This window comes from Pleurodeles waltl, chromosome 6 (genome assembly GCF_031143425.1).
Source record: "Pleurodeles waltl isolate 20211129_DDA chromosome 6, aPleWal1.hap1.20221129, whole genome shotgun sequence".
Lineage (NCBI taxonomy): Eukaryota > Metazoa > Chordata > Amphibia > Caudata > Salamandridae > Pleurodeles > Pleurodeles waltl.
This window is the reverse complement of record NC_090445.1, coordinates 287,548,137-287,574,658: the sequence shown is the minus strand read 5'-3', so window position 1 is coordinate 287,574,658 and position 26,522 is coordinate 287,548,137. Positions and strand designations below refer to the sequence as shown.

Genomic DNA, 26,522 nt, shown 5'->3' with positions numbered 1-26,522 from the left:
ATGTTGCTGCAGTACTTTGCTGTGGCTGATGTGATGAGCAGTCTGCCTGTTGCATGGAGGGACTTGAGTTTCACAAAGTCATTTGGAAATCATTTTTCGCTCCTCCCTGATGGGTTCTTTATTGACAGTGAGCTCCTAATAGTACCAGGTTGCTGAAGGCTTTGGTTTACACTGACGTGTTTGTACTTGCATGGATGTTGACATAGTTGTACAAAAAGCAATGAAGTCAATTTGGAGGGTGATGGCATCAGATTTGGAGTTTGCAGGGAGAGAGATGAGTACATTGTTTTTAAAGGAGATGTCTTTGAAGCATCTGGAGGTTTGGGCATCTCTTTTGGGCTGATGTCAATTTGTTTCTAATATGCTAAGCAGGGAGGTAAGAATGGTGAGGTGGTCAGTCTGGGTTAAGAGTATGGGTGGTGTGCACTGCATAGTTGGATGTTGAAACGAGAAGCTCAAGGATGTGGTCTTCAAACTGTGTTAGCTGGGTAATGTGCTGGCTAGGTAACATGCTGTATCACATTAAGTGTACATTGTGCTTTTTAGCTTTAGCTGTCTGGGAGGTTGTCACCCAAGAGGGTGCTGTGGGTGTGTTTAATGGATAAGGTGGCAAGAAAATCTGAGAATTCATCAATTATGTAATTGTTCAGTTGGAGAGGCCTGTAAACGAGATGGTAGGTGGAGGTCTTAGTTGCAGAGAGCAGGAAGTGGCATGTCAGTTCATCCAGGAAGTCCTGTTTCCTGGCTTCTACTTTTAAATATGGTTTTGGGAAGACACCAGTGATGTCACTTCCGATGCAGATGGACAATAATCTATGCAGTGATGTCAGTTCCTGTGCAGATGTGTCACATGCTATTAAGAGCCATTTTAATATAGACCTGATTACATATATATATATATATATATATATATCAACAACATTCATGAAATACTTCACGAACGACCGCACTCCGGGATCTCTTATTTCACAAAATTCATTTATTCAGGCTCCGTTAACTTCGTTTACAGCTCAACAATCACCTGCCCTACGCGTTTCGGTCTGAAAGACCTTGATCACGGGCATTTCCCACATATATTATATATATATATAATTACAGAGCAGTAGTAGCCATACTGTAGTTATAGTTAGGATTTCTAATGATCAATAACTTTGCAGATGTTTGAAGCTCCATGAAACTTTGCAGACCTGTAACCTTTTCGACATTGGTAGATGATGCAAAGTTTTTCAGCGATTGATCAAGGGGGTTCAAAGTAAAAGAGGGGCCTACAATGTTTTGACATCAGTGCATTTTCGAAAGACTTTATACTGAAGAGTAGCGCTCATACAGCCAGTCGGATTTGCATGAAATTTGGCAGGATGATAGATTATGGCGTGCAGATGATGCTTTTGGAAGTATGGTAAGTAATTTTAAAATTATAAGTGATTAAAACTTGGCGATATATCAGGCCGTGCAATTCTGCATTAGTTTCACAAAAGGCAGTACAGGCCGATGACAATGCATTATGTGATTAGCTGATGATTGCTTTTAGAAATGTTAAAGGTAGCCATGTTGTTTTATGCATACTTTGGCTGTGTTCTGGGTTAGGAACTTAATTCTAGGTCTGTAATAGGTTGTATACTTTTTCCCTACCTATTACCACTTGTTTAAAGTGGTAAAAGGTAGAGGACATTATAAGTTTCTATATATTTTTTGAAAAGTCAGAGAGTGCTGAGGTACTGCAATACCTTAAAAAAGTGTATTAAAAAGTTAAGAGAACTGTACTACACCAATATAGTGTACTACAGCGTATTTGAAATTGTTTACATTACCTTTTTTTTTCAAAGTAATGCAGTACTGCGGTACTACCCAAAAAGTACTGACCTACTTAGAAATATTTTAAAAAAATATTTGGAAAAAAGTACACTGTACTATGCTATATATAAAAAATATATTGTACTACATTGTATTTTTAAACATTTATTTTTTTTATTTTCCTGTTACTTCTTCAGAACTTTGAAGGTACCAGCACAGTACTACCTAAACATGTATAAAAATCTTAATTTTTCTTCCTACCCGTTGCCGCTTTAATAAAGTGGAAAAGGAAGGGAGCAACAACAAAACCTACTTACCTATATCTGAGGCCCTAACCTGGAACACCGAGAAAGTGTGGTGAAAAGTACATGGCTGCATTTTACTTTTAAAATGCAGCCATTGGCCGATTATATACTGCCTTTTAATCCGCATGTACCGCAGTATAACATGAAGTTACAGTTGTATACTGTGGCACAAAATATAACTTGGGGCCTGATATAGAGTTTGGCGGAAGGGTTACTCTGTCACAACAGTGACGGATATCCTGTCTGCCTAAATACAAATACTATTATATGCTATAGGATTTATATTTTGGCAGGCTGGATATCCGTCACCATTGTGACGGAGTACTCCTCGCCAAACTCTAAATTAGGCCCGAAATGTTTTGACACATAACTTTATTATTACTTAACCAATAAAGGCCTAACACCAAAATGTACCCTTTCCACCAAATGATATATATACCTGCCAAATTTAGTCCACAACCATTCAGCCATTTTCAAACTATGGGCCTGATTACAACTTTGGCGGAAGGGGTTAATCCGTCCCAAATGTGACAGATATCCTGCCCACCGTATTACGAGTTCCATAGGATATAATGGAGTCGTAATACGGTGGGCGGGATATCCGTCACATTTGGGACGGATTAACCCCCTCCGCCAAAGTTGTCTTTTTCAAATACACTCTACTACATCACATATTACTCCACTCTACGCCACTACACTATATGCCAGTACTCTCTGTGCCACTCCACTGTATGCTATTCAAATCTATGTGACTCCATTCTACGCCACCCTAGTCTACGCCACTCCACTCTACTCTATTCCACTGTGCGCCACTCGACTACACTACTCTACTCCACTCTGTGCCATTTCAGTCTACAACACTCCACTCTGTCACCCCACTCTGTGCCACCTCATTGTATGCCACTCCAGTTTATGCCACTCCACTCTACGCTATTCTACTCTACACCAATCCATTGTACGTCACTCCCCCCTATGATATGCCATTCTACGGTACTCAACCCTATGCGAATCCACTGTGCACAACACAGTACGCAACTCCACTCTATGCCACTCCACTGTACATGACTCCACTGTATGCCCCTTCACTGTACGCCACTTCACTGTACTCCACTTGATATTCCAAGCTACTCCACTCTACACCATTCTGTTCCATTGTACACTACTCCACTTCACTCTATACTATCAGACTGTACGCCACTCCTCTGTATGCTATTCTAATCTACCCTACTCGTCCACTCTATGCCACTCCACTCTAACCTATTCTACTCTGTGCCACTCCACGCTATATTCCACTCTATGGCACTCCACACCACTGTACTCTAGTCCACTCTACTGTATTGCCGCTCCACTATATGCCACTCCTCTCCACTCAATGCTATTCCACCTTATGCCACTCCACTCTATACTTCACTCCACTGTACACCTCTCCACTCAGTGCCACTCCACACTATGCTATTCCACTGTATGCCACTAAACTCTATGCCACGCCACTCCGCTCTATGCTATTCCAGTCTACCCAACTCCACTGTACTCCACTGCACTCTATGCCACTCCACTATAGGCCACTCCACCCTACACCACTCCTCTGTATGCCACTACACTCCATGCTATTCTAATGTACACTGTTCTAAAGTGTGTTTGTGAATATTGCTGATGAAGCTTAAGTTCAGATCACTCACATTAAGTTCCCTCACAAAATCCTCTCTACGCTATTGTGTTCCTTTCCAGATGACAAAAGTGTCATGTGTATATCAATCCCAGAGCACCACTTGGTCATCATATAGATAGACCTGTTTCTTCCACCAGTAGGTTGTGTCCAACACCCACCTATACAATGACCACGTGGTTATCTGGGCATGATATGTGTGTATAGTATATGTGCAGATGCGCAGAGTGTAATATGCTATATATTGTCATTGTTGAGTGCAGTGATGGGCAGTGACCGCCAAGAGGTGAAGCTTCAATTAGGTCATGATTCCACTCCTGCAACAACAGTAATAAATTGCAACATATGCTACACATCTTCATATATTGTCTCGGCCACCGTTTCCTTTATTTGTTTAAACTAAAAGTATGTGGTCAAAACAAGGATTCCAGGGGTTTAAATTGTTCAGTAAGTAATAATCACACTGAAGAAAATTTCTGAATATTAGGAGAGTTATGTTTTGTGTAAAGTAATTGTTGCAGGCAATCTTTAAAGCAGTAGTCAGTGTTTTTTTCTGATGTCAGTTTTGCTGATCTGTGGTAACATACTTGAATTCGGGCATTGCACTATAGTAATAAATGTGTGAATGCAGTTTACAGTTAGTCTAATAACCTGCTAACGGGCCACATCTGGTTTCACCGTTGTGACAAAGATTTTGGGGACTTGTAGTCTTGCAGTCATAAATGAAAGCCCAAAACTACAAATACAAGAATACAAGGTGCTTTCAACCGACATGGTCATCTTGAGTGCTTTTTGGATTCAGGTTGACAACTGAAAATGTTGCTAAAACATGGAGACTGCTGACTTGCACCTAAATCCGTAGAAGGCTGGTAGTGTGAAAATGTAACCAATATATGGGAAACGCAGCACTGAGTGATAAATGTATTTTTCTTGCAAAGCATAAACTTTAAGACAATGACTTTAAGCCTATTGCTTAGCTTGTCTGATCCCAGAGAGAGTGCTGTATCTACCACAAATTAGTTTTGTTGCTTATAATTCGTGAAATGATAAATCTATTCTTGAAAATACTATTCAGTTTATGACAAAAAGAAAATGATTCATGAAAATGGAAATCAGTAGAAAGCAGTTAGATTTTTACAGATTAGTAATGCACATGTAACACGGTTGGCTGTGTCTAGTACAACAAGAGATTTGTTTTTCCCAGCCATGTCCAAGTAGCTCTTAATTGTATAGTACAATGTCCAGGGATTTAGGGTTCCAACCTTGATTCAAGATTTGTGGTGATTTATGAGAGCAATGTGCATTCAAAATAGCAAAAATTCCAGCGAAATAGTGGAATTTCTGCAAATGGAACTGTATTGGTAGTATTAGGATAGTTGGTGTTTCCGAATGGGCCTACCTAGACAAACAAATGAACAGCTACAAACCTCTAGTCAGTCAAAATTTTGTTTATTAGTTCATAAAAACCATAAAACCATAGAATCCGTCCCTCATCATGGAAAGATGCAAAAACATAACTTTTGATAATACATAATACATACACTCATTTGATTTACACATATAAAACATAGATTAAAATTAAAATTAAATAATAAAAGAGAAAATTCTATACTATGGGCGCATAAACCCCTCGGGTGGCTGTTTATGAATGCGAACATCATTAAAATCTCAATTACAACGACATATGTGCCCCGTGAGCCCCTCGTATGACTGTTTGTAGATGTACAGATGGATAACCTGTCTTATATTTTGAAAGCATGACTGGATACTTCTGTACGTAATTCCTAGCCCCAGACCCTTCAAAGAGCCATTGATAAAATTGTGCTAACACACGATCCCTACACCGTTCTTAAGAGTCTGGGGGGATACAGAGGTGAGTGAGGTAAGAGTCCAAAAATTGGACCAGCCTAATGTTTAGAATATCATTTTTTGGATCCAGCGCTTCAATTAAGGCATGTCTACACGTTCTGATCCCTAGATTGTTATTAATTCTTCAAGGGCTGGGCAGATACAAACCACATGCTCCAATGTCTCTTTGGCCAAGTGGCATAGACGACATTCCTTGTTGGCACTTTGTGTCTCATTCTTCCATTTGGATAGAGAATCTAGCGTGGGCATATTCCCTAACCTTAATTTTAAAAAACATTGTTTAATTCTCAGGGCATATGGTGCGGCCCGTAATAATGATTCCCTGCATATTGTATACGATTTAAGGACTAACCAGCCATGCAACCTTTTGGCTAGTTCCTCCCTGTCTTCTAGCCAGCTGAGAAATTTCCTTGATTCATTTACCACCTTCTTAAATGCTGGACAGGACAGTGATAGGTCCCAGGCATGTGCCAGATCTAGCTGCTTAAGGCCTATTTACAGGCAATAATTTTAGTTTTGTTCTGATTTATCTCAAACTCATTTATTTTAATATCCTCTCCTAGGCTATCCATCAGATAACGCATCCCTACTTTGGTAATACTTAACAGGAGCAGGTCGTCCATGTAGAGTATATTGGATAGCTGATATCCCCCTATGATGGGCGAGTGGGCGGGTAGACTATTTAGCCTTGTGGAGAGGCAGATTTATGTAATACTTGTGCTCCCATTGAATATTCCACCTCATGGAACTTTCTATGTGTGTACTGGATGCATCACAGTACTGAAAGAAACATACAACTGTGGCAGAATTACAAAAGTATTGATGACATCCAATCCAGGTGTTGATGAAATCCAATCCAAATCAGAAATTGAGTCAAACTCCAAATGATCTTAGAGGAGTTACTTTTTGACGTTTGGTCAGCCTAAATGTGAGGCTACTTAACGCTCCGAGCACACTCTACTCGCCGCAAATTCTTAAAATTATTTTCATTTATTTTTAAAATACAAATATACTTTCCAATAATGATTTCCGTACATCAAACTCAGTGTTTCTTACAAGCGCTTCTAAATTCACTGCTTTTTTTATAACGCGTGTCATGTTTGGCTCGGTGTAAATGGTTGTGCGTTTGACCTTTGTAAATCATTGTTTGTTTTCTAAAATTACCCTGTTGGTAAGGAGGGCCGGTCTATGCACTTCTTTAGCGTGCCATGTAAAACAGCTATGCTTCCGCTCTGCGACTCGATTGTAAACTAATCCGTCCTCCTAAAGCTCTGCAGATTGATTTCAGACAAAGTTACCGGTGCTCCAACAGCAACTCTGCCACGTGCGACAGGCAACAGCCGGCGTTAACGATCCTCGTCGTCAATGGACAGTCTAAACCTCTCGTAACTTTTTCCCAATTTTTTTCGTGTGTGTGTTAACAATCATTGTTTGGAAGATGAGGGCTGCCAGTAAGGTTACAAAAAGCCAACAATGCCAATAGGGAGCATGAAAAAACAGAACGAAGAGCGTCTTTCAGTTTATGAATATATAATTTGTGCCAAAATGTCTCCATGCAGAGTACTGCTTCTGCATTGTTTCATAATGTTTCTTTGATGTGAGTCTTTACTTGCAAAGACTGGAAAATCAACAATTACTCCCACCCATGGAAAATTGTTGCTGATTTGTGCCACGTTGCCTTGCCATCCCAGTTATTTTTTTGTCGCTGTCTTACTACAAACACCTTGACCTTTAGCTGTATGTAGAGGACATCATTGAATCCCTTTTTTTAAGTTTTATCTAGAGAGGGGTTCGGTGCAGCCCATTCCTTGTAATCTGGTTGTGCCCGGCCCGTATTCAATGACTTACCTTCCTATTCTTGTGCCTGTCCTGGACTATTTCGTCTTTAAAATGCTGTCTGATTGAATGAGTTCCACAGCTGACACGGGGAAACAATCCATCAACTACCTTCCTCTCTACCAGCTGTCATAGCTTCCCATCCCACATCTTTTCCCTCTCTGCTTTCTCTTCCTGCTATCCCAAACCACTATGCTTCTCCGAGTATCTCCTCCACCTCCTCTTCTTGCCTCGGTCCTTGTTTTATTATTTCTTTTGTTATTTATATTTTAAAAAGGTTTATGTGAGTTTAAGAGTGCTGTATATTGTTACAAGACCTGTGCATATTTTTTCCTAATTTACCACTGTAACTTGGCAGTTGGCCATCTTGGAACGGTAAATTAATAATAATATAAACACGGCCATCAGTACAAAAGTTGACATGTACACACATGTGCACCCAAGAGCCATGATTATATTAACCTGATAATTCCAAACCAACAGGAGTGTTGATAATGTTCACACTTCCCTGGACCCACTAGTGAACATGCAAGAGGTTGGTATGCTGATCAGCAGTGGATTATTGATAGGATAATGGGGCAAGAAAGTGAGAGAAACGGACACAGTACCTATTCACCTTTGCATAATATTCCTTCTGGCCTCTATCTGTGTTGTGGAGGCCCTGCTTAAAGAGAATACTAGTCAGCAAGGTCTTAATCTACTAACTCTGATATGTCACAGGATAGATCCTTCAATAATTTCAGCACTATTGACTCCCCGAGGCTGATGACCATTCTATGATTTCCCAGAGCTAAAAGTAATATGCTTAAGAAACACTAGATAGAATCACCAGGGTTTTAATATGTTTCTATAACTGCATTTAACAGATTAGGAATTAAATCTGTGAATTAGAGTAATCCTAAATTCGCATATTCTATTATCTGCAATATAATAATCAAACATTAGCATTACTGTGTTATTGATCAACTGAAGTCACTTCCCCACCACTAATAATGCCACACTCCCATGTACTAGTCCCGTGAGGAAACAGTCTGTACAAAACGTTTGTAGGCATAAGTATTGCATACTGTACTGAGATTGTAGAATCCAGCAAAATAACTCCAATATAAACTTCTTTGCACAACACAGATGGCTCCAGTTCAGAGTTCATAGCACAGAAATGCATATGACTTTGGGATAGAGTCCATGAATAAAACCTGATAACTTTAGTGTAGACTTTGGATCTACAGTATTATCTGTTATATGTCTCTGTGTACAAGATCCTGAATCACTCTGATGTAAAGAAATCCAGCTCCTGGCAACCAGATAAATTGGCTAGTAATGAACACCATGAACAAAAGGACTTTGCAATCAAATGCTCATGAAGGCCGCCAGTGCTACAAGTCTAAAGAGAGACCTGTGGCATAATAGGAATTGTAATGCACCTGCGTTTTGTAGAGTGCTTGGTGTCGCAATCTCAAAGCGTCTATCCAATCTTGTGTGTGCTCTGCACATACCCATGGTCTCCTCTGAAATTAAGAAAGCGCATGCCCATGAAGCTTAGGGGATTTCATCTCCATGCTTATCTTGAGATAGACTATTAATCCTGGCACTGCATTGGAATTCTTTATGATAAAAACATTCCAAGATGCCCTCTATGCGCATGGGTGACACACCAGTGACCATTTTTGAATTTTATTTTAATAGTTTGCAGGACTGCAAAGCAAGAAAGCATTGGCAAAACCTGGTTACAATATGCAAGATCAATTGACTTCGCCATTGCTTGTATTACTAAGGTCTTAGGTGCCCAACTCTGATTTGGAAAGAGAGAAATGTAATTTATTTTTATTTTTTTACGTTTTTGACATCCTAAAGTGATTCATGGGAACAAAAGCAAGGCTAAACCAACAAATGTTGAATTCACTAAAAGTAACAGGACAGCAGTTGGCATACAACCATAAGAAACACCTACGTCATGCAAGAACTGAATTGTTGCAGTGAGGAGAATCCCAATCCCTCCACAAACCGATATGCAATCAAGAAGTACCCCAACAAGCTCCATTGTGTTGAAGTCCATTGATAACTCAAAAATATAAATGTCAGATATTCAACAGCATCCATGACCAAAACATAATCCATTACTGCACAAAAATGACTCTGCGTTAAACCTGTACTAAAGATAACAAAAAAGGGCTTTGAATCACTCCCTTTTATGAGTGTCAAGCATTCATTGTCTGCATCATGTGGAGTGTTTGAGTAAAGGCTTTTTTGACGAACGCTGGGTCGCTCCCCTTTGACTGGAGGTACACATTCAAAATGATTCATGATGGAGGGGGTGTCTCTCAAACTGCAAAGTTTATAAGAGATGTAAGTTCCCCCGTGGGGCTCCCCGTTTTCTAATTGTATCAGTAATGGACTTTTTGTCTCTGATGTCCTTTAGCCTTGGTACCACAGGCCATCAGAGGGGTGCCATGTATATCTTTAAGAGCTTGCTTCTGAGGATAGGAAGGCAGATTAGTCTAAGACTCGAAACACATAACTTGTTAGCCCTTAATATAAATCAATGTCTAGGTACTGCTTTTACTTTAAAAACTATATATATACTTTCGTACATATATGACTAAATACATGATGTGTGGTACTGCACAAAATCACAAATGAATACAGATTTTCAGTGGGAACAATGGTTTCGAGCCCCTCCTAAAGGGCTTCACAACAATAACAAGAATGCACATCAGCTAAACTAACAATTTATCATCAGTTTGATGTCTTTAACGCTAGTGTCATGACTGATTGAAACCACTATACCTGAAGTTAAAAAGAATCACTAGATGACGGACTGGCTTGAGTGGAAAAGACATTTTCTTTAAGGGCATATTCCTGACATTTCCAGTCGCAACATAATGCTTCTTTATACAGCACTGACAAGCTTCAAGACTATGATTAAGAATGAATAGATACTTAGTACTATACACCGGCTTTTGGTGTGAGCCATGTCTCCCAATGAACAATTCTTCCTTTGGGATAGAGTTCTAACCACACTTTTCATGTGACCGCAATGCTTGGGTCTTTCATAAGTGCATAGGCTGCCTAACGTTTTAACATGGAACCAGTCAATGGGCCTGATTCTAACTTTGGAGGACGGTGTTAAACCGTCCCAAAAGTGGCGGATATACCACCTACCGTATTACGAGTCCATTATATCCTATGGAACTCGTAATACAGTAGGTGGTATATCCGCCACTTTTGGGACGGTTGAACACCGTCCTCCAAAGTTAGAATCAGGCCCAATGTTTGGACCCTGGATGACTTCAAGACTTTTACCAGAGTTGATAACATTCTCTGGGAGAGGCAAAATAAGTAAGGGACATGCCCATATGTCTCACCAACCTCTGCAGAAAGGGAAGTATTATTGACATAATGCCACAAGGGAACCTCGGATGAACGTGCCTTCAACTGAAGCTCCAGAATGGCTCGAAAGTTATTAGTTGCTCATGGCATTCAAGAGCTTGATCACAAAGTGTCTACCTGCAAGCCTTAGAGACAGCTCTTGATTTGCCTATGTAATTCTAGGGGTCAGGGTTCATTCTAGGCACGGCAAAATCGCCACGGTGTTCAGTAGAGTATGTTTGAGTACTTATTACCATTTGTATGCCACTGTTTTAAAAACACTTATTATAGTGTCTGTACCTACATTTTTAGGACTTATTTGCAGTGCATTCTTAAAATGAAGAAAAATGTCTTCATATATATTGGATAAATAGATGTAAATATAGGACAATCGTCCAGTCCTAGAAAAAATAATAGTTCATATCTCCAGTATAATGATATATAAACACATCATCAGACAGGCAGATTGAATGTAAGTTATTTCATAGTTTATACGAGTAAATATGGTGATGCATGGTTAAACAGGAGTTGAATGAATCAAACTGTGCTGCAGAATATGAACCAGAAAAAGTCTAGGGAAGGTGTTAAACAAAATCCATGTAGAATATTATCTACATACTTAGGCCCTCATTCTGACCTTGGCGGGCGGCGGAGGCCGCCCGCCAAAGTCCCGCCGTCAGATTACCGTTCCGCGGTCGAAAGACCGCCGCGGTAATTCTGACTTTCCCGCTGGGCTGGCGGGCGGTCGCCTTCAGACCGCCCGCCAGCCCAGCGGGAAAGAGGCTTCCACGATGAAGCCGGCTCGGAATCGAGCCGGCGGAGTGGAAGCTGTGCGACGGGTGCAGTTGCACCCGTCGCGTATTTCACTGTCTGCGCAGCAGACAGTGAAATACATGTAGGGGCCCTCTTACGGGGGCCCCTGCAATGCCCATGCCAGTGGCATGGGCACTGCAGGGGCCCCCAGGGGCCCCGCGACCCCCCCTACCGCCATCCGGATCCCGGCGGTCGGACCGCCGGGATCTGGATGGCGGTAGGGGGGGTCGGAATCCCCGCGGCGGTGCAGCAAGCTGCGCCGCCGTGGAGGATTCAATGGGGCGGCGGTACACTGGCGGGAGCCCGCCAGTGGTGCCGGTCCGACCGCGGCTTTACCGCCGCGGTCGGAATCCCCATTGGAGCACCGCTGGCCTGTCGGCGGTGCTCCCGCGGTCCTCCGCCCTGGCGGTCAAAGACCGCCAGGGTCAGAATGACCACCTTATTCTCCTAACTAAATTATTAGTTGGTATTTGGCGCTCACACATGCAAGAGCAGAGATTTCCTTCGGACACAAAGCTATACATACAAAAACAAATGACAATGTAGAAGTATTTTTGCGATTGTTTCGTATTGTAAACCCCACATCCATTTATATGAAAGACTAAGCAGTTGTTGACCTCAAACTGAGATACCTCCAAGACCACTTTAAGTAGCTGCCCATCTATTCAAACCACATTTGAAAACCTCAGTATGTTCTCTGGCATAATGGTGGCTCATTTAAACAATATGCTAAGCGATAGGATATTTATATGATTAAGTCTGTTTTTAATTTGAGCCGGTGGTTGCCAGTAGGGGGAACGGGCACGGGCACTTATTTTTGGGGACCAGCACTTATTTCTCTACATCAGACATTTCCTGATGCCAACAGAGAAAAAACTAATAAAACAAAAAGTCAGAAGAAGAAAAATACAGAAAATATGTCACCAAGGGAGAAAGCAGACACCTGTTAGAGTGAGATAAATGGGGCAAAGAGGCAAAGTTTCATCATCCTCTAGGGTACAATAAAAATAGAACTCCTAAGTTTAGGAAAGGAAAACGGGATCCATTACAAAAAGAAAAATGAAAAGTTTTCTTTTCATTTTTTAAGAATAGGCATAGGCCCTCGGAACCACTGCCTGCTCTTAAAAAAATGTTTTTACCCCCATTCACAAAGGGGAAAGGGTCCCTTGGGGACACCGTCCCATTTGCAAATGGGTTACCACCAGTTTGAAGTTGGTGGTAACTGAATGTTTTGCAATTGCATTCCTGGTCACAAAGCATTCCTACATCCCCCTGCGACTCGCTATTAGGAAGGGATGCCCTTGACACGCGCCTTCCTAATATTGACTTGCAAACCTATTTTGCGATTCAGTAATAGATTACAGATGGCAAAATAGCATTTATACATCCTCAAATACTTTTTTTTCTATTCCCAAATGGTTCGCACACAGAAAAAAGCTTAGTACATCTGGCCACAAGTTTGTATCCTGATTTTGTAAAACAGAAACAATGTTGCACTGGCTAGCCAGGAACCTATGGTATGGGGAAACTGGAGCCACTAGATGTAAAAGCTTAATCACTGAGCCAAAGTATCCTGGTCTTTGTGTGTGTTTCCAAAATGCACAACAAAAGGAGAACCACTATCCGTGGGATGAAAAGACCAAGGATAGGCGGAGGAAACTGCCAGTAGAAAAAGGTCAAATAAAAGAGGACACCCGGCCCGCCTCTGAAGTAGAGCTACTACTTGATATGGCGAGAATCCGCCAATGTAAACAAAACTGAGAGTTGGAACTCTCATAGAAAACATACCATGAAACCACAGCTCCACTGAAGGAGCAGTCATCTTGAAATACCAAAGAACACCACCAAAGGAAGTGCAACAATGTCCAATATGGATAAACAAATCTCTGTGAATACAGTGAGAAGACTATGATGCGTACTCAGAAGTTAAACACCCTCATAAGATGCAAGAATATGGAACATAAAAAAGGTTAGTGCACAACAGGACCCACAATTGACAGGAACTTGGTGAGTTGAAATATAGTTGCAGCAGAGTAATGCAAGTGCATTAGAAGAGGACGGACATCAGTCCCCACTATGGGAATCACAAAACCGGAGCAAGGCAGAATCGGCATGTCAAGAAGAGCGTCCCTCACAGAAGATGAAAAAATGGAAGCTGGCAACCAAGCCCTGCGACTTATGGCAACATAGGGGGCCATGATCTGACCCTCGGAATAAGTAGAATCCATGCCTAAGCGGGACCATAAGTCGAGCAACCTGTTTACCATCTCTGATCAAAGGTGTTAGGGCCGTGTGAACATCCTCAGGGAGCAGTGGTAATAAATGTTTCATAGAGTCCCAGAGTGCAAAGGAAAAATGGCCTAACACAAAGGAGGTATTGGTGAAATGAAGACCGGCACTAGAAGAGGCAAAAAATGCACCTGCGGGCTGCATCCAGCTGACTAGAATCTCTGTGAGGCGGAGTAGAAGGAACCTGCTCCAAAACAGGAATGCCCAAAGCAGTCTGGACAACCTACCCCTTAGGAGTAGGGTGGTAGCGAAGGTACAAGGGCCTGTGCCGGCTGATGTCTGTGTGAAATAGAACGGTCCACTGAAGGACCAGAGACCGGCAGATTCCAGACACCTAGAAGGATGTCGTACATAACCTTGCAAAAGCAGCTTGATCCAGATAAAAATTTAACAAGAGATCAGTAGATAATTGAACCACAGGAAGATTTAAGTTAAAAACATTTGCCACCCGCCTCAAGAAATCTGTGAAAGCAGTGGTGGCTTTCGTCACCAGTCCAGGTGACAAGAGTAGGCTAGATGCCAGCGAGGATTCTAGACCACTAGCGGTGTCTAAATCAAGCACCCAATCAGAGGATGAACCTAGAGGGGGCCCTGTGAAGTGATCTTGAGTATGTGCAGAAGGTCCAGAACTTGGTTCTAGGATAGGCACAGCATCTAAAATAACCGGCGCCACTCCCGGCGTCTGTCTTGTCATCGGCTGACATCGAGTGAGGGAAGCTGCTTAGGAAGCGGCGTCATCCGACTCTGGCAAAATGTGGCGTGTCAAGCGGAGTCGACTGGCCTAATGGGGGCGTAGGGGGTGTCGGAACAAGAGGATCAGGCAGAGGAGACAGAGGTCGTACAAGGCCGTACACTGACGTCAGCACGGTGGAGGAGGGAATATATGGACTCCTCTGACGTCATGTCCGGAGACAACGTCGCTACAGAGTCGCTCGATGCCCTCTACCGACACGGGGAGGTATAGCTGAGGAAAAGTTTCCGGATCCAGTCTGGTGCCTGGGGGAGAATTGTAAGATAAGGAATGTGTGGCTAGATGCCTCTATCAGATATATTTTGTTAAAACAAGTTCATGTGAAACATACCATGGCATAAAGCATGTATGTAAATGTGCACAGTGTAATATGTTATTCATTATCAATGTTGAAAGAGGGGAGAGGCGTTATAACTCACTTGAGACTCGACTTCTCATGAGTGTGAGTGTGTGTGTGTGTATATGTGTGTGTGTGTATATATATATATATATATACATCTATATAGATAGATAGATAGATAGATAGATAGATAGAGCAATTGTGTAAGGTATATGCATTTTTTTTTATTTCTCTAAGTTATTTTCTTCCTGCACACACCAGGTTAGGCACAATGTAATTTCCTCCCTTACATTAGAATGGGTGAATAAATTAGGCATGCTTTTTTCCAGATGTGATAGATAAGTTACAAGTTTTAAAGCTATTTAATATTTTTTCACCTTGCTCGTTGGACTCCTCTAAATACTGTAAAATGTACTTCTCCTATTCTGATATTTACCTGCAAACCAATCATCCTTATGAGTGTGTGATTTGTGACATGGTATTGATCTGGTTCGAGTATTTTCATTTCATTCATCTTTGTAATACATTTTTTGAAAATGGTTAAAAACAGTTTTTTCTCAATTATTATTACATGCCAACATTTTGTATTAAATGACAGTTCCGTAAAAAAAAGTATTGGAAAATGTTAAATGGTTGAAGGCATTCTTTTAAATTACTCATACCTGTATTCCATGAATGTTCATTCCTGACCCATCTGAGCTACAAACATATTGTTTCTAAAATCATACTGTGATTATGGAGGGATTAGGTGGTGAGGTTGAAATTTCTGTAGTTAAAACTTTTAAAAGATTTATTTTTTACATAGTAGGGTAGCTCGACCCATACATAACCCTCCTATTTTCACAGCTGGGCTTGGGATCACACATGGCGGAGTTGAGCCCGGGAAGTAGCAAGCCACAGAAACTTGAAAGAACTCTGACATACCAAGGAAACTCTCAGGCAGATATAGCAAGCCAGAAAGACCTGTTAAAGACAAGGCTGGGAAAACAACCATTGGTAACGAATGCCAGCAACAAAGAGGGGTGGAGCACTTTGGAGAACTGCGGAACCAGCCCGTGCCCAAGTCTACACCTGACATTCAGCCTATTGACAAGGACTTGCCAGTCGACTGCAGCAGACCAAACAAGGAAGAAATACGGCAAATCATCAAACCTCTGAGAAATGGGATAGCAGCAGGACCTGACAACGTTCCTGCAGAGACACAGAAGGGAGACATGGAAACATCGAGAGACATGCTCTACCCCATATTTAGAAGGATCTGAGGAGAAGAAAAGGTGCCATCAGACAAGAAGGAGGAATATCTGATCAAGAGACCCATGAAAGGTGACCTGAGTAACTGTGCAAATTACAGAGTGCTAACTCTTTGATCAACACCAGGCAAAGTGTTCAACAGAGTTATTATAAACAGAATAAAGGAACAAGTCGACGCTCAGTTGTGAGACAGGCAAACTGGCTTCCTCAAAGATGGATGCAGCACAGACCAGATTGCAACACTGCTCATCATCATTGAGCAGTCAGCAGGGGCTGCTGATCCATTAGGGCAGAGATGTGTCTTCCCCCTGTCAGCAGCACCAGCGGAAAAACCTTTACAAGAAAACGATAATGAACTGTGTTCATTATCGTTTTCTTGTAAAGGGATGGGGGTGACTAGCAGTGAGGGCTCAGTGCGCATGTATGTTTGCCCGGCCATCTCGGGTCGGTCAGACACACATGTGCACTAAGCTCTCTCCATTCGGCAACACAATTGCCGGGCTGGAGAGAGCATGCACAGGTTCCCAGTCTGCCTGGGAACACCCTGACTGGGTGCTCCCAGCCAATCTCAACACTGCTCTGAGCAGTGTCAGGATTGGCCGTGGACAGAGAAACCCTTTGGAAATTCCTCCACCACAACAGTGTGCTAGATAAACCTGTAAGAGTCATCAGAAATCTTACGAGGGAATGACCTGCAAGATAGTCCATGGAGGAAAATGCACAGAAGCCTTTGAGGTGATGCCCGGAGTCCGCCAGGTTTGTTTGCTTTTGCCTTTTCTCTTCCTGCTAGCCATAAGCTAGATTATGAAGACATCCACCGCAAGGAGAAGAAAGGGTATCCAGTGGATACCTTGGACGCAGCTTGAGGACCTGGACTTTGCAGACAGCCTGGCCCTACTCTCCCATAACCCATCAGCAGATGCAAGAGAAGACCAACAAAGTGGCAGCCACATCAGCACAACCTGCCCTCAACATCCATAGGGAAAAAAACAAGGTCCTGAAGGCTAACACTGGCAGCACAACTGCAGTCACTCTTGCAGAAGATGCACTGGAAGAGGTTGAGGCCTTCACCTAGCTAGGCAAGCAAGACATCAAGGCAAGAATTTACAAAGCAAGGGCTGCCTTCATTCAGCTAAAGAAGATCTGTTGCTCCAAGGACGTAATACTGCAAACCAAGACCAGGCTTTTTAATAGTAACGTGAAATTAATCTTTCTGTATGGAGCAGGAAAATGGAGGACAACAGTGACTAGCACCAACAAAGTCCAGACCTTCATCAACACCTGTCTGAGGACAATCCTCCAATTCCACTGGCCAAACACCATCAGCAACAATGACCTATGGCAGCAGACTTTCCAAATTTTTACAACTCCCTGCTCATGATCGAATCATGTAAGACGCTGGGGCTGGATGGATCACACCATTTGTAAACCTGCATCAAGTGCCACCAGGCAAGCCCTCACATGGAACCCTCAAGGGGAAAGGAAAAGAAGAAGGCCAAGAAACATCAGGTGGTGAGGCCTTGAGGCTGACTTCAAGGAGACAGATTACACCTTCAATCGGATTGAAAGAAAATCCCAGAACAGAGATGGCTGGAGAGTACTGGCTGATAGCCTATACACCAGAAGGGGTAGTAGACCTAATTAAGTATGTGGCGAGATTATGGTTGAACTCTAGGGAGCGGAAATCATGCTTAAAAAGAAACTTCTTGCCTAAACACTCCTTTTATACCATCCACAGGGAACAGCAGTCTTCCTAGAGCAACATATGGAAATGATAACAATTAGTGCTACATCACTCTCTAATACAATGTTATTGGGAGACTTCAGCCTGCATTGGAAAAATTTCAAAGACCCCACAGTAGCTACACTCAGTAACCTGCTCTAGAACCTCAACATGATTCAAGCGTGCAATGAACCAACCCACAACAAAGGTGACACACTTGACCTCATCATTTCTAAACTGGGATCAGTTAACATGCTAGACATCACCTCAACAGGCTGGTCTGACCATCACCAAATTCTTTTAGAAATAGCCACACAAGAAAATAAAATCAAGGGTGAAACGAAAAGGGAAAAAAGTGGACGAGGGACTACAGCCACATAAACAGAACAGAACTGGTGGGCCTATGCCAAGCCTCTTTGCAACCTTGGACTGACCGAACATCAGTTCATGAACTGAGACATATCCACAACAGCAGTATGACCAACACAGCTCAAAAGGTGGCTCCATTATGTCTGAAAAGGAAAATTATTAAACCTTCAGTACCATGGTTCAGCCAAAACATAAACAACAAAAGAAGACAATTAAGATACCTAGAATGACTTTAGAGAAAGGACCTAAACATTATACATCTTGAACAGTTGAGAAGGCATTGAATCTCCTACCAAAACGCTACATGGAATGCCAAAATAACAGCAGTCAGATTTCAGCTAGAGAGATTGAAGAACAGAACCAGAAAACTCTTTTGATAAAATAACAATCCGGAAAACATGCTGAACCTACAGTTGCAAAGCCTTCTCCACTTTCCTTAAACAAAAAAAATGCAACCATATGCAACTCTATTCCCATCCCGCTAGTACCCAACCTATGGAAACCACCAACTCCACATTGAAGACACACAGCAAGGATGCTGATCAACTTTCCTCTACTGTCCCAGGAAAAAACTAAGCCTTCTGGAACAGCTTCAGATCTCTGAGGGGGAGATCCAGAAAACCATCCAGTCAATGAAACATACCACACTTTTTAGCGATCCCATTACCTCCCACCTACTGAAAGAGATCCATCAATCCTACGCTCCGTTATGGATGAAAATCGTGAACACATCTCTCCCACAAGGATTCCTCCCAGAATACCTGAAGAGGGGCAACGTATCTCCCCTACTAAAACAACGGGCATGGACCAGAAAGACTTAAACAACTTCTGACCAGTATACACTCTCTGCTTTATTGGCTAAATTGGTAGAAAAATATGCCCACGATCAGTAATGCAAACACATCAAGAATTCTGACCTACTTGACAAACACCAATTGGGCTTCAGGCCTGCACACAATACTGAAGTCGCCATACAAAATATCCTTAATGATGTACAAAGATCTCTAGACCAAAACGAATCCTATCTACTTTTAAGTCTAGATTTATCAGAGGCGTTTAACACGGTCAGCCAGAAATGCCAGAAAAAAATTATTGAATTCAGAATGGTCCTATCAGGAGCAGTCCTTATCTGCTTCTCCTCCTTTTTGCAGAATCGACAACAAAGAGTCAAAATTGGCACCACCCATTCTGATGTAGCAGATATCAACATGGGCGTTCTGCAAGGATCTACAGTTTCACCAACGCTTTTCAATTTATAAATGGAACCCCTCACTGAAATCCTTAAGCAATCAAAAATCTCATATCACATGTATGCTGATGATACTCAGCCCTACATCAAACTCTCAACTCAAGACGATCTCTGGAGACAAGATGACACCCTGAGGAAAACACAGTACTGACTGGCACACAACCATCTGTGAGAAATCGGGTTGTTGGTTGACTGAGGTTTGAACCCTGGTCAAGCAACAGCAACTATCCCTTGCAGGGAGAACCACAAAAAGTCACTAAAGTAACCTGTGCTTAACCCCGGGTAGCTAGGCACAAAAAATTGTCAGGCTAAACTTAGAGGCAGCGTGTTAAGTATTTATGCAGTACACAAACAGCAACACAGTGAAAACACAATAAACATTTAGGAAAATAGATATCATTTTATTAAATTATTTGCCACCAAAGCCATCAAAATCCAATCAGTAGAACCAGACTTATGATTTTTTTAAAGTTTAATGTTCAAAATAGCAAGTCCTCCATTTAAGGAAATGGCTACCCCACCTGGACATCTTTAGCACCACAACCAAGGGGCCAGGAGTGGAGAGAGACCTATTGGTGGTGCAAGACTCACTAAGACTGGGTCCAGGTGCAGGTTTCAAATGGTGGGAGGCTATTATGCCCCTGTGGCTCAAAACATGAGATCAGCTGAACTAGCCCTTGGAGTCCCTTCTAGAGTCCTATGTATAGGTGCTGATGCAGGGCTCTGCAGCAGGGCTGGTCTCTAAAGGTCCCAAGCAGGCTCCAGTCAGCAAGGCAGTCCTTCCAGGTGCAGCAGCAGTCTGGCAGAGTGCACAGCCGGTCACACAGCAGGCAGTCCTCAGAGTCCTTCCACAGGTACAATAGTGAATTGAGGAGCACGTCTGAGAACGCTCTTTTTATGCAGTGGTCCCTGCTCCTAGATGTTGGGAGAAGTTCCCGTAAGGGTTCTTTGAAGTTCCAGGAATGTCCTGCCTCCTATGCCCTGGCTTCTAGCTGGCTGCACTGTCAATACAGGGTCGTGAAGCCTATTTTGTGGTGGCAAAGTCTGGCCTATTCATTTGCAAGTGAGGCTGTGTTTAGCGCGCCTACCCATCAAGTCAGTTAATGGCCCATTCAGGCTCTGCTAATCCCTCTATTGTGTGACTGTTTAGGGTGAATTCACAAAGTCCCAACTGTCAGTTATACCCAGTCATGTGATCTAAGACAGGTTACAGGCACAGAGGGCTACGGGCAGGAAAATGCCAACTTGTTGAAAGGGACATTTTCACACTTTTGTTGTTAAATCTGACTTTACCATTAAAGAGGGTTTATCATTAAAAGTTCAGAGGTACCAAACACCTCCTCTGGTTTAGAAATGACAATTTATTAATTTTAATGAGGAATCTCCAGTGTTACCCTACGGAAGGGATAGGCCTGTGAGTAAACAAATTTGTTTTTTCTTTCGCTACTAGGACATGTAAAACTAAAAAGGTAATGTCCTACTTTTTAATTGCACAGCACCCTGCCCTATCTGCTACTTAGGGCCTACCGTAGGGGTGATTTATATGTAATAAAAGGGGAGTTTAAGGCTTGGTAAGGGCTTTTAAATGTCAAGTCAACATGGCAGTGGAACACTGCCTTCAGCCTGCAATGGTAGGCCTGGGACAAAGGTGCGACTTAAGTGGGTGGCACAATACGTGCTGCAGGCCTACTGGTATCATTTAATTTACAGGCCCCGTGTATGTGGTATACCACTGTTCAATGGACTTTAATGTAAATTAAATATGCTAAATTAGGTATATGCCAATGAAGTCATGTTTAGGGAAGTGAGCATAGCACTTTAGCACTGGTTACCAATGGTAAAGTGCACATAGGCCGAAGGCCAACAGGACAAAAATCCAGACAAAATGGAGGCAAGCAGGTAAAAAGTTTAGGGAAAGACCACCCTATGGCTGACAGGTCTAAGACCATTTAAACCTGAATCAATGAAAACCAAATTAATTATTTACTCTCCACCCTTTAGATCCCTACAGACGCAACTATTGTCACTCCACCTCAAATTGCTAATCTGCACCCCAACCATCAGCGAATCCATAAAATCATTAGGCGTCACACTAGACTCAAATCTAAACATGCATGCCCATATATAGGCTGCGACCAGAAGCACTAGCCTAATCTGCACCTTTTAATAAAACTACACCCATTCATATGTCAAATGATCTCAAAACGGCGGTTCAATCTCTAGCTCTCTCAAGACTGGAGTATGGTAATTCAACTCTCATAGTTGTACCTAAAGCCAGCCTGCCCCCCAAAAAAGTGATTTTAAAAACAGCAGTAAGACTTAACAGGTGAACATCGCTATGAACGCATTTCCCCATCACTCAGGGCCCTCAACTGACTCCCAGTTGCAGCTAGGAGCCAAACGAAAGTAGCATGCATAACTCGCAAAGCTCTACACAACGCAGGGCCCAAGTACATGGTAAATAGGATCAAACTATTAGGAGGGGGAAGGGATTCTACAAGTGGTAAATCCCTCATACTAGAACCAGCCAGATTTAATAAAAGGATAAAACAAGCCAGCCATGCTTTCGCTGGATCTACTCCAAAAAATATATAACTCCCACTACCTTCAACAAAAGCAATTACCGCACCCTAGTTTTTCAAGAGGGAAGCCAGTGCCATACTTCTAGAAGAACTTGTGGCATAAGAGAACTATTTTGAAACTATCATACACTCTATTTTATATTGCATCCTGTTGTCTTGACCTAACTCTTGGAACTCTATGTTCCGCAGATCTGAAGTAACACGTGTGTTGCATTTTACAGTAACCCTAAACAGCTCTTTGTACAGCGCTCTGATACTGTGATGGTCATGTTCACATTTTATAAAACACAATACATTAAATAAAATCAACAAATAACATAATGAGTTATTTTACCTGGTCTCAAAATCACATAATTCCAAAAGCCCTGACCCTGTGAGCAAAGTATGAGATAAACTATTTAACACTGTGTATCTCTCAAAGCAACCCCTCTTTGCCTTTTTAGATCCTGTTGCAGTAACAGAAAAGCATAGCAGCAATCAGGCATTTTATTTATGCGTGCATGTGTGTGAGTCATCATTCTGACTTCTACTTAGGATGACATGAGTTTTGGATATATTGAACAGATAGTTGAGCTCAGGCAATCAGATTGGTTATCAAAATCCCACAGATCGGTCTCCCAACCAAATGTCAAAGGCCTGAGAAACATCTAAGATCCCTGCAATTAATCAGACCTTCTGAAACTGCAGTTCTAACCCTATTGCAACGCATAAAGGCTCTTGGTTACATCTAGCAATGAACAAGTAAACTCAAGCTTAACTTTCAGATCATGAGACTATTGTTATTCACAATCTGTGCACTCTCCTAGTCAGACTAATCAGCCTCTTAGCAGTGATATCTATTGAGCTGCTCATAGCCTTCTTCCTGTCTTACACATAATATTTACTGACATCAAAAATAGCTGTCTTCATCTCATCCAAATCTGTCCTTTGTCCTAGTTCAAATTCAGCCAACCACATCAACTCCATGTATCTGTGATTGTCAATGTGAAGATTCAGTTAGGTTTGTCACACTGAGGTTTGTGCTGTATTGTTGTATTATCAAGTGTTTGAGGAGATGGCATTTTCTAGATTTTTTGCACAGGAAACATCAACTATACCTTTCTACTCATTTCAATTTTAAATTATTTTTTTTAAGGTCATTCAATATAAAAGTACAGACACCGTGCTTAAACAACTGTATATATGACATAGCAAATACAGTCAATTATGTTTTGTGCCAGTTACCTCACACTAATATATTCAATTTTTGACAATGGAAAAAATGTCAAATGTCTGAGGTACATATGAAAGTTACTAACATATGTCTTTGTGGTTTCAGATATTACCTCACTGGCAGAAGAGACAAAGCATATACTTTCTAAGTGCAGAATGAGAAGATGGCAACCCAGATGCTTCCACCGGGTCCTGATAGTCTCAAACCATTTACTCGTGAATCTCTTGCTGCAATAGAAAAGAGGATTGCGGATGACCTAGTCCGGAAGGCAAAGCAAATTGAAGTGCTCGAAGAAAACCTCCCAAAGCCCAACAATGGCTTGGAGGCTGGAAAAAACCTTCCTCTCATATATGGTGACCCTCCACCATCTGTTATTGCCGTGCCGTTGGAGGACCTTGATCCTTACTACAGAAACCAAAAGGTAAGACACAAGTGACTATATTCATCATATGTAGTAGAGTAGTCCTGTTTGAGAGCAGGGGCATCATCATACCAAGGCAGTCAAAAATGGATTGATAAGTAAGATGATGATAGAACTTTCATAATGCCTTGTTTGGCCTTATGTATCCATTTGGAAGTACACATGGCAGATATATGAAAGCATTATCAATATTTTACACCCCTAGACTCAAACATTAAGGTGGTCATTAGGATTAGTCTCGACGGGCAGGTTGCCACCAGTGCAGCCACCTTCCTGTGGGCCCCATTATCAGTTTCTAGCTGGGTCAGCAGGCAGAAATGGTGTTTCCGCCTACTGGACGAGCAGGAAAAGGCCTACAGCATCGTCTCTGGCTCATAATAGAGCCGGCAGCAATGCTGTAGTGCATAGGGTGCCACAGCATCCTTCACGATGTTCACTGTCTGCAAAGCAGACAGTTAACATCACAACGAGGCTGGCCAGGGGGGCCCCTGCACCCTGTCTCTGCCAGCCTTTACATGGCGGTGCTACCGCCATGTAATTGCGGATGGAGGAGGGACTCGTAATCCCCAGGGCAGCGCTGCTTACAGCCTTGCCCTGGTGGATTAGGACCACCAGCACTTCCAGACCAACAAACACTCACGCCATTATGTCGAGGTCGGACCACCACATTGGCGGTGGACCGACCGCCACCGCGGCCCTGGCAGTCTTAAGACCGCCAGGGTTTTAATGACCCACTAAGTCGACATAGGGATGCTCAACCATTTTCAGGAGGGAAATAGTTCTCCATAAGCCTGTTCTGTAATACACAGCAATATATTATAAATAAAGAAGATACAGCAGAAAAGACAAAAGTAGGCCATCTTTAAAAATATGCACTATAAAAATGAAACCAAATACAAAATAAAAATTTCAATAACCAAATGAATACAGCCAAGGAACTGTAAATTGGTTTGTTTTACTCTTACAATTTGTGATACTGTTTTAACATACTTACTACTAAGAGTCCCAATAAAGCCAATATTATATGACTTGTTCCACACCCACCTGCCTTTTATTTATATCCTATTTCTGGAATGGTGTCAGATACATTGTATGGCCACTTCTTCATCAGCTAATATCCATCTGGGAGCATCAGATGAAGTAATATTGGATCAGGCCAAGTCGGGTCCAGACTGGATGTAGTCAGGTATTGTGTAAAACATATCCACAAGCTGTGAGGTGGCCCTCGCACTCCTGGATGTTTCTGCAGCATTTGACGTTGTCTCACACCCCATCCTCATCAAACGCCTACACAGGATTGGCATCCCAGTTCCAGCTCTCCCCTGCATCTGCTCATTCTTAATTGATAGAACACAAGCTGCCAATATGGCACCTTAGTACTGGCATACAGGTGTCACCGTTGCTCCTCTGTGCAGGGTTACGGTCCATTCGACATGGCAGCAATCTTCATGTCAGCCCCACTTTGCATACGTGGTCACTGCCTTGTTAATGTACACAGGCTATGGCCTATTGATACAGCAGCAGTCTTCACAGAGGCCCCGTCTGGCATATGGGGTTGCCACCTGAACACTACGCACAGGTGATGACCTGTTTGATGCAGTAATTCTCACTGCTCACTTTAAGGCAGCCGTCCTCTGGCCTTTCGGGGGTCACCAACTTTTCTCTGCACATGGACAATGATCCAATTAGTGCAGCAGCCATCTCCTCACACCTCGTTTTAGGAATCAACTGTGATTCTCCCATTAGACCGTGCTCCCTCCAATGCTTTCATCTTCCTCACAGGGCACATTGGTCTTGTGAAGCAGGCAGGTGCTCCAGGCTCCAGACCGGGTATCTTGGATTCCCTGGTTGATATCCTCTCAACCAGCAGGGAGACTAGCAGGCTTAGGCTCCCAGTCCTGGTCACAGGCAGAAGCCTTTGCATAGCTTCTTCTTGCACAGCCTGAATGGCTACTTGACAGTTGACAATTTTTGGGCTTGCAAGCTCCCCAATCTGGTCTGCTTAATTTTGAAGTGTTTTCTCTTCCTCCAGAAAGCAGTCTGTCACAGCACTCCATCAGGGGCCATGAAAGTGACTAGAGGTTTACACCTCGTTGGCAGGCCACAGTTTTTCAAAATGCTACCCAGGGCCACAGCCCTATCCTTTATGAATCATTTATCAGCCCCACCTCCTCCTGAGGAGTGCCCATGCCCCTTCCTAGTGAACTAGAAAAAAGAGAGAGAAAGCTCAATTGTTTATTTTAGTTGTGATGCATAGTTATACCTAAAACGTGTTACAATAGATATAAGTGAGAGATGTCTGAAGATGGTTGGAATGTCGCTGCATGTGACATTACTTGGCTTGTGTTATTTTATCACCTTGTGAAATGTTGTATGTTGCTTAGTCAGTGACAGGTGCACTGGCGCCTCTGTTACCCAAAGAACCTTTGTAAGATGATTGAGCCCCCTTTCTTCGAGTTAAATCATCACCTATCTGGCACAAGACACTATCATTAAAGGAAATAGCAGGATCCAACGCATACTCAGATGAATGAAGAGAGAACAGAGGGAGTTGCACTGCCACGTTTGCTATTAAAAAAAAATACCTGTGTGTGCCAATTTACACCTAGGCTACTCTTATTATAACTATTAAGTAACTGCATCAATTGAAACATACTGTTTTATCCATCAAACAGTGGTTAA

At 42.4% G+C, this 26,522-nt stretch overlaps 1 protein-coding gene across 1 annotated transcript in view; it reads left to right on the top strand.

The window, feature by feature from the left end:
* SCN4A (sodium voltage-gated channel alpha subunit 4) overlaps positions 1-26,522 on the top strand; it is a 1,135,018-nt gene that overhangs the window by 254,841 nt on the left and 853,655 nt on the right. The window contains exon 2 of the mRNA XM_069238085.1: positions 23,525-23,840. Within this exon, the coding sequence (XP_069094186.1) occupies positions 23,583-23,840 (258 nt within the window). The 5' untranslated portion in view covers positions 23,525-23,582. The remainder of the gene's footprint in view (positions 1-23,524; positions 23,841-26,522) is intronic.